We start from the raw sequence: 14,535 nt of genomic DNA, 5'->3' as shown, positions 1-14,535 counted from the left end.
ATGATGAAAAAAAATTCTCAATTCACACCTTTATACTGACTTGTGAATAAATGCGCAAGTTCTCATAAAGAGTTGCATATTAACTGAGTTGATACTTTAGTTAGATCAAAAAAATTATAGGGTCTCATTTTGAGATGACTGACAGATACTCAAAATCCGATAAAAGGTGTTTGTTTGTGTTAATATTACCATGTCCATTGGACATTTTGGAAAGATGGCAACATTAATTTTATATCACCCAACACCCAACCAACCAACCATAGACATCAAAGAGCATAAAAGAGTAAGAGACGGCACTCCATAGATATTTTTTGAGCTCACGCACACATATGCATTTTAGAGAACGACCCGCAAATCTTTACCAACCGCACAAACTACAGGCGGAGCTACCAACATAATGCCTTATTTTCTGACAGTATTAGTGACGTTCGTAATAACTTATCGATTATCGATACTTTGCTAGGGTTGTAATTGCATATCGATATCTAGTATAGGAACCTTCAATATTTTAATGATTACTATTTTTATTTTATACTATGTCTAAGTAAAACGAAGTTTTGTAACGTAAATTATTTATTTCGAAATAAAATAGGTATATTACAATAAGTATTGAACATGACATAGCAGTTGTAGGCATGAGGAATTATTGAAAATTATAACAAAGTACAGAAATGATAATTTTGTAAACTTTTATTTTCACAACTTTTTCTAAGAAAAAATAGGATTTTTATTTATAAAGATAAACATCTTTAATTTTCTTATCAGCTGATCGAACCTCAGCCTCAAGATTACTTTTCAATGCTTTGTTGCTGTGCTTTTTTACTTTTGTCAGCAAAATTGTTTTCACTTTTTATGAAGCTGTCATTAATGATTTTACAACTTTTTCTTAGAAAAAGGTAACTTAATATTTTAAACATCTTATCATAAATTTCTTTATTATGTTGTTGACATTTAAACCAACTAAAATTACAATTTGTACTCAACATTAAGAAAATGAATTTTCCAACATTTTCCATATATATCTGGTCGGCAATATGGTCATGATAAAATTGTTTAGCTTCATTTACGGTGGTACATAATTGAATTGTTGGATAAACGAGACTTTTTTTATCATGCCACCATTCGCGAAGAGATATATGCATACAAATCATTGTCAACAGGAGTTTTCACGCTCAAACACTCTTCACAAATTAAACAAGAACTGTTTTGTAATAGTTTGGCAGCTAAATACCCGCTTACATATACTACTGGTTGGTTTTCAAGGCTACACAAATTTTCAATGGGCTGTTCTAAGTTTTCAGGGTCCGGGATAGACAACACAGGATAAAATTCAGTGTCTGTGGAATCTTGAACATTAATTTTTATTTCTGTTGTTTTTAAATTAGTTTTTAAAATGTCTTTATATTCCAGCATATGTTTATTGTTGTCTGCTTCACAATTAGCACTTCTGCTATGAGGCACTTTCAGCCCAGTAACCATGCTTGTTTTAAGCGCTGCAGTAAAGTGCGTGATAGTGGGATTTCTATTGGTTACACTGTGTTGCCTAATGATTCCAAATAAGTTTTCCAGAGAGTCTTGGTTAAACTGTCTAAGGTTCATATATTTAAACCCTTCATTCTTTAACTTTTCCCAAATATCGTTTAAGGATTTGATAGATATTTGATATCCCTTTACGCATTTAACATTTTTTAGTATCGTGTTTTCTGCTGTTATAAATTTTATGGTTTTTAACTTATCAGTATAAAAGGTCCAAGACTCAATGTGATTACTTGATGTGGAAACATTTTCCCGGATCCCTTTCTTTACGTCATTTAAAGATGATGGACCATTTGTACAATCAAATAGTTTATCTAACTGTTCAATCACAAATGCTGTATCATTGCAATCAGAAACTTCTTTCCATGCCATCATTTTTAAAATAGCTGCCACGGTATTACTCAGAGCATGCGCAGCATACTTCACCCTCATCTTAGTTTTGAATGTTGGATTTACAATGGTACTATTCAGTTTTTTAAAATTTAAAAAATTTCTGTTGTGTTCTTCTGCAACTACCAAATGCCTCCATTGTGCAATTTTTCCATCGAAAGACATATTTCCACTTTTAAAGAAATTGTTTCGTAATGATTTGAACAAGTGAGGGATGTCATAGATTATAAAAATTTTGTCATTATTTACAGAGAAAAAGTTGCTATCTATGCCTTGTCCACAGTTTCTTTTTAACATGTTAAGAGCTCCTATATTTGTAGATCCCTGATCACAAACTGTTGTTAGAACCATAAATCCGATTTCTTTTAATTTTTTGATGATGTCCGATATAATTTTTGCCAGTTTTGCTGTTGATATTGTGCCTTCCACAAAATAGTGCGCAATATATTGTTTGTATTTATGTTTAGCACCCTGTATCATAAACACTAACGCATGGTCTGCAATTTTCTTTTCTCGTCCCATGTTCTCGCCCTCTCCATAATCCACGTAGCCATCCACTTTATCAGCAATTTCGTTATAAATTATCCGTTTCTTTAACGCCATCTCGTCAAATATTAACGAGCAATATTTATTTTCCTTTGGCATACTTGATGCTTTTGCCTCTAACATATCAATTATATTTTTATTTATACCAGGCTCCATTGGTATATTTTTTAAAATCCTTTGGAGCGTTTTAGTGCTTGGTAGCGTAAACAGCTTTTGCATATAGCGGTATGCTTTAGGGGACCGTTTAAATATAGACAAAGCATATATTTTGTTGGCTAAAGTCCACCTTTTTCCTTGTGACTTTTTTTTGTTATTCTGCACTACATCCTTTACTAACGATGTCAGCACTTCCGAATCTAACTTGTCTAAATTCACTCTTGACTTCGCTATATTCCTTATTGTTTTTTTTGCATTTTGTAACTGTCGCCAAAGCCTCTTCTCTTTAATTGTAAATGTTGATGAAGTGTCTGTAATAAAAACATTTCCATTAGTAAAAAAAAACAACATTAAAGCAAATTGAATTGAATATTGGCATAGCTGGGCATTAACTCGTTAATCCGTTAATCGTTAATTAACGAAGTTAACATTTCTATTAACGGATTAACTTTTAAGTTAACTTTAAAAAATGTTAACGGACTCGTTAACTTCCGTTAAATTATCCTAAGTCCGTTAATCGTTAATCCAGTACCTACTATTTACCAAAAAGATACAGCAGGCACGCTGAAAAACACTAGAAAAACGCGTTCTGACAAGTACGTTCGGGCTTCCAGAACTTCCAGAACCCAAAACAACAGTTTTTGTAACCAGAAAGAAATGATTTATAAAATGCTATTTTCTTATTTATTTACAAGCTTGAGCAAGCAACAGGGTGGAATTTTGTAATGCCACCTGGAGGGAAAGTACTCTTAATACTACAAATAGAAAATTTTACTGAAAGAAAACATTCCTGTATTTTTGAAAAGAAAGAGAACTGCATTCATAGATTTTCGAATTTTTTTCGAAAATTCGCTACCATACCATACAATTTCTGTACATAATTAAAATAATTTAAGATTTTATGGATTTCCTTTCATTTGATTTATCAGGTTTGTTAGAGAGATTTCATCCATACTTGACCCTAACGATCGATGCAATAAAAATACAGGGTGTAATTTTTAACAGATTTTAGTTGGTTCAATTCCCGGGTGTGGCAAATATTTTTTTGGAAATCTTTGAAGAACTGCATTCAAAGATTTCCAAAAAATATTTGCCACTACACAAATCTACGAATGCAGTTCTCTTTCTTTTCAATAATACAGGAATGTTTTCTTTGAGACTTTTTTTCTATATCTACAATATTAAGAGTACTTTCCCTCCAGGTGACATTAAAAAATTCCACCCTGACTGTATATTGACTTCACTTGTTAGTATGTGTGGGACAAATCTTGCAACTGAATTTTTTAGACCAGTTCACCTCAACCGATTGAGCTGCAATTTGGTATACTTTCAAATTCAATTCAAATCTTTATTGCGTACTAAGTGACAATTATTGTAATGGTGGAAATTACATACACATGGGCTTAAGACTTAGTGACCTAGGTCTTAGTGCAACAGAGTAGGTGGCTATACAGGGTGTTAGGTAAATGGGTATATGAGCCGACACTAGCCCATGTTAACATGGGCATATAAATGGTATGGTGAAGTCAGAAATTTGATATCGTCATTTTAATTTTTTTAATTTTCATACAAAATAAATTTTATGAAATACGATTTGTATGAAAAATAAAATAATTAAAATGAAGATATCAATTTTCTGACTTCACCATACCATTTATATGAACATGTTAACATGGGCTAGTGTCGGCTCATATACCCATTTACCTAACACCCTGTATACATTATACATAATATGAGATGTAACATATGCATACTTTGATGCTAAAGAATAACAAAACAGGCAGATTACAAATTAAAGTATCAATGTTGTGGTACCATTGAGCTGGTCTAATGATGGAGTCAGGAGGCGGCCATAGGAACTCCTAAATGAAACGGCGGAATCGCATCGAATTTGGGTTAGTTGGATTTGTCTTTTCGAGCACATTGGTGCTAAATTGTATTGTAGGTAATTGAACCAAGGCTCTGAGATTGAGATACTATAGACTAAGAGCTGGTGAACGCCATATCAACGTCATTTTATAAAAGTTGAAAGTTTGTCAGAGTATGCTCCCAATAAATATAGGTTAGAATGTTGGTGGATTATGAAGTTTGGGTCATCGTGGCTTTGGCAGCTATCCTAAAAAAACTGTCTGGCAAGGAGTTGGAACTGTCAAAACTGTCTGGCTAAAAAGAGGAATAAATTCCATGCGCGATACAAGCTTTCGAAATTATTTGAACCTTGCTTACAATTATTTTTTTCGTTTTATTATAATGTGTTAACGGATTAACGATTAACGTTAACTTGCGTTAAATCTTGCTAAATGTAACGTTTTAACGTTTAACGAAGTTAATTTTTTTATTAACGGTTTAACGATTAACGAAGTTAACTATTTGATTAACGGTGCCCAGCTATGAATATTGGTTAATTAATCAGCAATTTTACTTAGTTTTTTAAATTAGGTATGTTTTATCTTACCTTTCATTTCAATGTTTTTCTTAGGTCTTTTATAACTGTGGACTAATATTTCTGCCTGTGCATCTTGATGGCAAATGTTTTTATCATCTGAAATATTATAAATATGCAAATAAGTTTAAAATTTATTTTGTTGTTTTATGAAACATATTATTTCCAAATCAATCAATCATTATCAAGTTTTAAAAAAATGCAAAGACAGGATAATGATAGCTCTTCTCATAAAATATGAAGCGTGGGCCCACCTTCAATAACAATGACATAATATTAAATTAAAGGCATTTAGAGGTTTTAATGTTCTGCATTCTGGATGCGGTCTGCGGGTATGTCAAGACAATCTGTAAGTGGTCGTGATAAGGCAATCAGTCACGTGTGCTTTGCGTTCTTTGTTCGTATCCGCACGGTCAAATCGCATTAATATAAAATGTACAGAAACCTAGAATGTTGTACATATAAGTTCATTTTGACCTGACTGCAGACTGCAGAACGCATCCAGGGTGGCATTCTTTAGTTTGAGGGAAGGCATATTTTAGAAGGTAAATAATTAGTTTGTACACTTACCATGAGTAATGGGTTTATAGGTCATATGTTCTGGTGCATTGGAAGTAGAAGGAAGAGGTTCAAAAGTTGTTTTCGCAGAAATACCAGAATCTGGTATATCCACAGCTCCCAAACATGTTGAATTTAGTTGTTTGGTTGTAGTTGTAAGGGGAACTGAAAGCAGATAATGAAATGTGAATTGGGTAATAAAATGTCATGTTCTTACCCAACTTTAGGGTACAATCAGTCTAGTACATGTCTTGCTCACATTAAAAATTACTAGCTTATAAATATTATTAAACTAGCTGACCTGGCTAATTAATGTAGATTGCCTAAAATTTTTTAAATTGGTCCGGTACTTTTTTTGAAGAATTTGTATTACACAAATTACTAAAGTCCCTCTAACTCAACACACATTCTAAGCTAAATTGTGTTACGAGTGGGTTTACTACAATATTCAAGCTGTGGGGTTCTAACCCGCACTTTAGGCTATCTTGGCTTCGAGTTACGGAGCCGATCAAATACAAACAAACAATTAAATATTTCCTTTTTATATTATTAGTATAATTTTAGATAAACATACCTCGTTCAACTGGATTTGACTTCTTTGGAATGCAATATGAATGATCATAAAGAACTGTAACAAAGTATAGATATAATTAATAATTGAAATTATATATTATTTATTGATAAGCATACAACACATGTTTGTGGTTACAAAGAAAGAACCTTGTTAAATTGCATTCGGTTGGTTTGTTTTGGAAACCAAAGAAAATTAATTAAGACATCTAAATAATTCAGAAAAATTGATAGATAGTAAATTAAATTTAAAAAAAATAATTGAAGTCATCATCATACCTGTCTTGAGGTTTTCTTTATTGGAGTCTTTTACATGAAGAGGAAACTCTGTCAAAACTTCATCTGGCAAGATGGGATTGCTCAATTCCAGTGTTGGAATAGCTGAGTTCTTCAGCCGAGTTCCTTTGGCATTGAAGGATTCAGGAGTGAAGTGCCCACCACAAACAAACTTCAGTTGGTGTAACTTTTCAATAGGTACATATGCTAAGTCTTCTATGCCAGCATTTTTAACCCACATTCGACAACTGAAATAAGAAATACCTATTAGAAAAGAAAAAGAATAACAAACTGAAATTTATTCATCAACTAATTTCTTTTAGTATTGTTATGCAATTCATTTACAGAGTACGAAACAAAATACTGAAATTAAAAATTGGTTATGGTTATTTACTGTATGATTAAAAATATTAATCCCAGCCTTTAAGTTTACACAATCAGTAAAATTATCTTGTAATAAATGAGTGTTATTAGAAACTTACCGGTCAGAATCCAGAGGAAACCTACTCAAAAGTAAGGGTGATCCACCACGACTTCGCCTCTTATTACAAATAACGCACTTCTTGTTGTTTCTACTCTCCATTATCAGTAGAAGCCTAAAATGAAATAGGTATTAATTAAACAAAGCCTATAATTTCTCTCCAACCAGTGTCAATGCCCTGGTTCATGCATTTACCAGTTTTGAAAGTACATTTACATTTTCATCACATAGGGTTGTTTTTAATGAAAAATAGATTTGTAATAGATCTAATATTTCAAGTAAGTAGATAACATACCCATTAAACAGAAAAGTAAATAAGAGTTTAAACTTCTGTAGAAGTTGAAACACAGCTTATTTAAAAGAGTCTCTATCTCACAAAAAACATAACACTGAACAGCAAACTTTATCACGCTATCGGGCGTGATAGAACGGCGGAGGAACTTAATCAACTCAACGTAAACGACAGAAAAGTTTATTTACAGTAATATTGCACCAAATCTGAGAAAATAACTTCACACGAATCAATTCGCCGGTTTAAAACTCAAACTCAATTGACAGACATTTTTTTCATTTGTCAAACTAACAATACTACCAACATAAGGACACTAACAATTATTTTTAGTATGGTGGTATTGATCCGCGGGTTCCCCTGCTATAGTGAAATCAATCCAAAATGCACTTTATTACTTAAGGGATAAGGTTGTATATCAATTGCTACATATAGAGACTAGTTTTTGTATGAGAAGTGTCTACCCACTGATAGACATTATTAGACAATGGTGGCAGTGGCACCTGCTGGGCTCATGTGTCCAAAAATTTATTTAATAATTTAGTAATTTGTTAATTATTTTTTTGATAAGGATTTGCTATTGTTATAAAATAATTTAATAAAGCTCAATAATTACTAATACCATTTTTCTTCACCTGTGCTATTTATGACACCTGTCATTTGACCTGTCAATTTCATCGGATCGATACCGCGAAGTGGAGGGTGGAGTTGTCAAAGAATAAAAATTAAGCAAATCTACAAATGTATCTACCGCTTCGAGGTATTTCAGCATTCGCTAAGCAAGCGACAAGCCGCACAGTACACACCACTCCGCTAGCCATGGCACCCGTGAAGGTGAGTGCTTGTTTTTTGTTAAAATTATGTAACTGGAATTTCTGGAAGCACTGGAGGCTGACGTCGGGATTGTTTTGAAGGTTGGAGACCAGCTCCCCGCTGCGGACTTGTTCGAGGACTCGCCGGCGAACAAAGTGAACACTTGCGAGCTGACGGCGGGCAAGAAGGTGATCGTGTTTGGGGTGCCGGGCGCCTTCACGCCGGGGTGCTCCAAGACGCACCTGCCGGGCTACGTGCAGAGCGCCGACAAGCTCAAGGCCGAGGGCGTCTCGGAGATCGTGTGCGTGTCCGTCAACGACCCCTACGTCATGTCTGCGTGGGGCGCACAACACAATACTAAGGGAAAGGTAATCATTTACTTACAATTTTTTACATACCTACTATTTTCTTTAATAAATACTTCTAAATTGATCAAGAACATGAGACGCAAAAGAAATCAATTAGTAAAGTTACAAACTCATGATCTCATTCAACCACTAAAATGTTTGACTAATGATTTTTTGTTTTATTGTTAAGTGATGTAACGAATGAGTTTTAAAATTTTGACTCCTACCCTTTTTCAAGTTTGAGATAAATGAAAACCGAATCTCACTCTTTACTAATAGATAGATAAATCATTTATTTGCATACACCTTACAAAATTTATTTATTTAATTACCTACTAATCTAAGAGCATAAATTTGATTTGATGTGCATGATGTTCTTGCAAGGTAATTTTTTTATTACTTAAATGAAGGTTGAAAGAAATAATGTTACGCTTGACTTACTCCCACAATATCGAGTAAGATGATTCCAGATTTCCATAGAAAATGAATTCCAGTTTTTAATCTATTCAACATATACAAAAAGTAAAGCTATAAAGTATGACATTTCCACAGGATTCAGGATTGCTTTAAATTACAGTCCTTTAGGTTTTAAATTTCCCATAAATCATAAGAAGTCCACATTTCATAGAGTAATTACTGGGTAGAAGCATTTTTTTAAATATTTTGTTCAAGACTTGTAGTTAATCACATGAATAATCTACAAGTATTGACTGAGGTGACCTCTCCACAGCAACAGACTCATCGCAAACAACATTAAGTAACAGTTATTTTATTATACAGTAGGCAATGAGTCTGACCTTCACCCTCTTTGATAATAATTGATATGATTGAGGTGCAATACAGTAGGGTCTCTCAAGTTGTTTATTTATGCTCAATTTTTAGACACAACATAATATTCTTGCTCAAACAATCACAGTTTACAAAAAGTGAGTTTAATCCCTACCTATTATTTCCAAATTAGTACCAAGACTACCAAGATACAATTAAAATACAAAATTGTTTACCAAATATTTTTCAAAAATGCTTTGCTTTTGTTAGAATGACTTTTCCTAAAGGATTGGACTAAAAGTTAGTCTGGAATTACCGCGCAACTTCTCTGGGTACCGCGCAATCCCCCTGCACTCGCGCTACTTCAAGGCGATGGTCCTGGGGCCCCCTGTAAAATAACTCTATATAAGCCAAGGGCCCCATGCACAGAATTTGCCACGGGCCTCGGATGGTATAGTTACGCCACTGCTGACACAAGATGATCAGAAACAGGCGGAACTTCCTAAATTATTATTATTGAAATCTTACTGGGCTATATTTTCTTTTAATCTTGAATTTCATTAAGGCCCTTGCCTAAAACCAGTTGTATGTTACTAAAATAAGACATATTACGTCATGTACAAGGAAAATTTTGCACCAAATGCATAAGCCGCCAGTGGTTTGCCACAAATAGCGAAGGTTTTTGTACGTCTAATTTGTCTAAACTGAGATTCGACTCCAGCTTGCTTCAAAGACAATTTGATAACCACAACCAACATTGCGCTTTTCGATAGCTTTGCAGCGTTTTGACGGCATATGAGCTCGATTTAAACTCAAGCTATGATTCAGGCCTGTGAATACATTAAAAAGATTGATTTTATTGATTTGATTTCAGTGTTTGAACTAGTCCCTGACTTATTATACAGGCCGGAAACCAAGCCTACTGCTCCTTCCACTGTTGTGGTGTGTTGTTGTGTCTTTAATCACTTTATGCAATAGATTGTTATTCGAAGTCCATACTGTTTTTTTCCTGAGTTTTATTTATTGTATACCTATCGATTACTTAATTAAAGTAAACATTCAAGGGCAAGACAACTATTATTAGATTCGAATGTCGGTCGCGGGAAGTATTATTTGTCCTTTTGTATTCGCGAAAATATTATCTTTTCACATTTAATTTCATAAGGTATACTCAATGTCATTATTAGGCATACATTTAATAACTTTCGTTTCGCCATTCAGTCACCGGTTCGGAGCTGGCGGAATAGTTTTCAAGATCATAAAATCATTTTGTTTTTTTGTGCGAAAACGATTGTGATTTTAGGAAGTGATTGTTCGGTATTTTCCGAAGGTCTTCCACATAGTGCCTGCTCTTTGTCTATCTAAATCTAATTTGTATCAATCGAGGATGATAGTACTTATGCTATCAGGCAATTAAAAATCAAATGTTATAGGTACCTAACGTATAAGTAGGTAAAGATAAATAAGTTATCAATTGTTATCAGTCAGTTCTTCTATTAAAGTGTTATTCACGTAATTTAATTGCAGCAGGCAGGATTGGCGACATATCCAAGAAGTGATATGTCATCATTCCCGCAAAGCACGATCCACCTAAGGGCTAAAAATCGATTATTCCGTGTCTGGAGGTCTATTTTTAGAGTACAGAATGCCAATTCGCATAGAAATTTGCACATCGTTGCGCAAATGTAGACACGTATAGGCATTTTTTCATACAGTGAATATGAACTCAACCTGAAATCAATAATACGGTAACTTCGGCTCCCTGTCATGTACTGCTCGTGTCGGTTACAAAAATTGCTACTTTTGCCTTCCTACGACGTTTCTGGTGACTAACTAACGTTAATCACAATATCACACTTACATCCATACTGTTCTCTAATCGCTGACACGTTTGTGACTGAGTATTTTTTGTTACAGGTTCGCATGCTAGCGGACCCCAAAGGCGCCTTCATCAAGGCCCTCGACTTGGGCACCGACCTGCCCCCCCTCGGCGGATTCCGGTCGAAGCGCTTCTCCATGGTGGTCAACGACAGCAAGATCGAGGAGCTGAACGTGGAGCCCGACGGCACCGGCCTCTCGTGCTCTCTGGCCGACAAAATCAAGGTCAAGAAATAAACGCACGCAACATATTTTATCTCCAAAGTTAGCATATAAGCTCCCCTGCTATGTGATTTGTATGTACAGCTTTCACAGATCATAGACTGTTAAAGCACTCCTTGTGATATGATGAAAATTAATCAATTAATTAATAGAATTTTATGATTCTCAAAGAACTGTTGTTTTATTATCCTGGTAGAAGTTAAAGATATTGTGATCTATGGCTCAGCAAACATAGTAGTCCCTGAGCCCCGATTACGGTAACTTTTATAACGTCTACAATCCAGACACGTTTCTGATTCTGCGATACGATTGGTCAAAACAGCTGACGTACGCTGTTGAACGACCAATCGTATCGCAGAATCGAGAAGCGTGTCTGGATTGTTGACGTTAAAAATTACCGTAATCGGGGCTCTGATCTATGGACCAACGACCTTGAGAAGATCGTCTGTAGCGAGTAAATGAAAAAAGATATTTTTTTATTATTTGAAAAACCTAGCTCTTCAATATTGTAGGTATTGGTCTTCGAAAACTTTCATTCTTCTCTTTCCTTGGAAAGAAAAACTTCTCTCCATTGCTTGATCTGTATTGTGAGACCAAACACTGTATTCAAATTACAAGCCTTCTCAATCTCATGAAATCCTAACAGCTATGGTCACTATGGTCGACGAATTAATTTAGCGTGAATCTCTGTCTGTTTACAAAAAATCTGAATACCCACCTACTCGTTCTCCTGGTCCACTCTATGGTCATGGTCCAAAATTGCTTTTACAAACTTTTTTAGGTATTTCGTGAAATCATTCATATACGTTCGTACGTAGAACGAAACGTTCAGAAACGTCAATAAAAATATGTCAACAAACAAAATGTCATCAAACAAAACAAACCCCTCGCCCGTCCGACTTTTTCAAAATTCAAAAATAATAATGTAACTTTAGCAGTAAAATAATGTTTCAGCACGTAAACTTCTTTGGCATCTCGTTAATAATATTTACAATTATTTATTTAAGTCAACTAGTTTTAACTGACATATTTGAAGATGAAAGTGCTTTGGTAGACGAGTGGTTGGATCAAAATGATCTTGGAGAGTACAAGAAGCTTTTCAGAGAATATGGTAAGTCATTTAATTATTTTAATAAGAAAGTTAATAACGTGTATTCATCCTTAGTGACTTGGAAGGTGGCAAAGGTTGGATTTTTCATTTATAAAATCCTGATTGTGTAACTCCTCTTTCTGTTAGTTGGACTAAGGCATTGTATTTTGTGTAGTGTTTATTACTTAAATTGCAATCGTAATTTTCAAAGAAGCACCATGAAATTAATAATAGCTTCGATAAGTTTATATAACCTATGAATATCAAAAAAGGATCCTGCATTAAGGTAATTTGTGTCTGCAAAAACATAAGTTTGGCTCTATCATATCTATGTATATCCTTCCTTGCCACTAAAAAGATCAAATTATTGTCATTATTAATGAATTGTATGTTTGTGAAAATTATCAAAGTCTAAACAGTTCTTTTCCAATCATATCTTTTACTAAGTGTAGTTTCCAATCATGATTAAAATTAGATTATACATCATCAAGTTATTATATGAATCCTCAGATAAGTGCCTACCTAATTAGACTTAATCAAAAACGATTGCGTCTTGGTTCTTATTGGACCCAACGGGTTCATTACAAAGTAAGCAAAACTGTTCAGGTAAGTAATGTTTCTTGTTTTTAATTTATAGCGTTAACACAATCAACATCTACCTTATCTTATTATATCTTATCTTATAAAGAATGTCTAGTTTAATAAGGGATTGACGATTCAGAATGTAACTTTGATTGAGATATTGATATCTGTGCCAACAATAGGGGAGCGTACATAAATGAGACAATATCCTTTTTAAAAAAGAATTTACTAAAAAATAAATTAATAAATTTTGTATCATTATTTATCCACATATCTAAAATGCCTGCCTATATGCCTGAGTCTGTTTTGGTGACAACTTATTTACCTGAATTGCTCATGTACTACATCTTACCTTCCCTTTTCATCCAAAAGATGTTCATTGTTGGACAACGTCCGCCCAGAAGGATTTCAACAATAACCAATGCTGCCAGCATGTACATACTTGGTATCCATAGTATTTTATGGACATAAATCTAGCTAATCTCAAAATCTATGCAAAATTAAATTTTGGCCATGTGGAATGTAACAACAAACACACAATTTACATAATTTTCTTTGAAATAAAATATTGTATTCTAATGTTAGGTTTAGGTAAGATGTTTTTCTTTGTTTTGCAATGGCTTTGTCTACCTGGAAAGGCTGGAATACCATTTTATTAGTGTTCTAATAACTAATTACTTGCTTGCATTAGAGCAGCATGAACTTCTGACCTACTTGTGCTAGCCACCCCCAGTTTAACATCTGATAGTGAGCATATTATAAATCTGTAACCTATTTTCCATTGGGTCATTCCCGCGCGCGGGACCACGCAGCAAAACAAGGGGCGCGCCCTGCATCTAGCACATCAATATACCGTTTCTATGACCTCTGGTTTTCAAAACTGTTCCCATCATGCCATAATTTTGTTTTTAACTTTATTCAAACAAATAATTAATGAATAGCGACTGATATCTCGCTGCCAACATTGGCGAGGCATCCCCTGACGTTGTTACCCCACGCGCTACCCACCCCCACCCGAGTCCCACCCCTTCCACCGAGAGGGTGGTAGTGGGTAGTGGGGCGGGCAGTCGCGCCGCAGCCGCCGCGCCGTGTGCACGCCGCTACAACCCATGCATATCCTCACGCATCACTAAATATGATCGCTTTAATCCTCTATGTGATAACAACCAATTAAAGTAACCATAACTTCAGCATAAACTTACGTAAAACGTGATTCTATACTAAATAAATAAAATCTTCTCTCAATCAAGTGAGCATCCTTTGTATTCGTTGTAAATAACATCACAAAAGGACGATCCGATGTGCTAAGCCGTTTGGACATTGATGTTTCTTGGCTTGCAAGTACAAAAGCTGAGCATAAGTTTCGAGCCCGGCATGTGGCAGTTCGACGAGACCGCGGAGATATGCTCCATCGGGATGATCCACCCGTCCCACAGCAGGCACTCGGGACTCTCCATGCTGTCCAGTGTCTCGCAGTTCTCAGGTATTATAATTTACCTTTCAGAAGTTATGATCTTTTTAGTATCACTTTAAAACGTAGCACGTAACGTAGGTAACAGATAACTTTCTTTCAAGTTTGTTAAGGCCACC

General features: G+C 34.7%; 2 protein-coding genes across 2 annotated transcripts in view; both read left to right on the top strand.

Annotated features, from left to right (window-relative positions):
* The first annotated feature begins 7,732 nt into the window (after positions 1–7,732).
* LOC135072731 (peroxiredoxin-5, mitochondrial) lies at positions 7,733–11,446 on the top strand. The gene is made up of 3 exons (XM_063966759.1): positions 7,733–8,079; positions 8,160–8,426; positions 11,091–11,446. The coding sequence occupies exons 1-3, from the start codon at positions 7,987–7,989 to the stop codon at positions 11,286–11,288; spliced, it is 558 nt and encodes a 185-aa protein (XP_063822829.1). The 5' UTR covers positions 7,733–7,986; the 3' UTR covers positions 11,289–11,446.
* A 2,610-nt stretch (positions 11,447–14,056) lies between these two features.
* LOC135072738 (apoptosis-resistant E3 ubiquitin protein ligase 1) overlaps positions 14,057–14,535 on the top strand; it is a 65,771-nt gene continuing 65,292 nt past the window's right edge. Inside the window, exon 1 of the mRNA XM_063966767.1 lies at positions 14,057–14,428. Within this exon, the coding sequence (XP_063822837.1) occupies positions 14,269–14,428 (160 nt within the window). The 5' untranslated portion in view covers positions 14,057–14,268. The remainder of the gene's footprint in view (positions 14,429–14,535) is intronic.

Source organism: Ostrinia nubilalis, chromosome 6 (assembly GCF_963855985.1).
Source record: "Ostrinia nubilalis chromosome 6, ilOstNubi1.1, whole genome shotgun sequence".
Lineage (NCBI taxonomy): Eukaryota > Metazoa > Arthropoda > Insecta > Lepidoptera > Crambidae > Ostrinia > Ostrinia nubilalis.
The sequence above is the reverse complement of the archived record's forward strand: the minus strand, read 5'-3'. Positions and strand labels throughout refer to the sequence as shown.

Excerpts from the sequence above, each read along its gene's own strand:
- LOC135072731 (XM_063966759.1), top strand. The coding sequence starts at position 7,987 with ATGTATCTACCGCTTCGAGGTATTTCAGCATTCGCTAAGCAAGCGACA. Across the intron at positions 8,080-8,159 it reads TAGCCATGGCACCCGTGAAG|GTTGGAGACCAGCTCCCCGC; the intron begins GTGAGTGCTTGT and ends ATTGTTTTGAAG. Across the intron at positions 8,427-11,090 it reads AACACAATACTAAGGGAAAG|GTTCGCATGCTAGCGGACCC; the intron begins GTAATCATTTAC and ends TTTTTGTTACAG.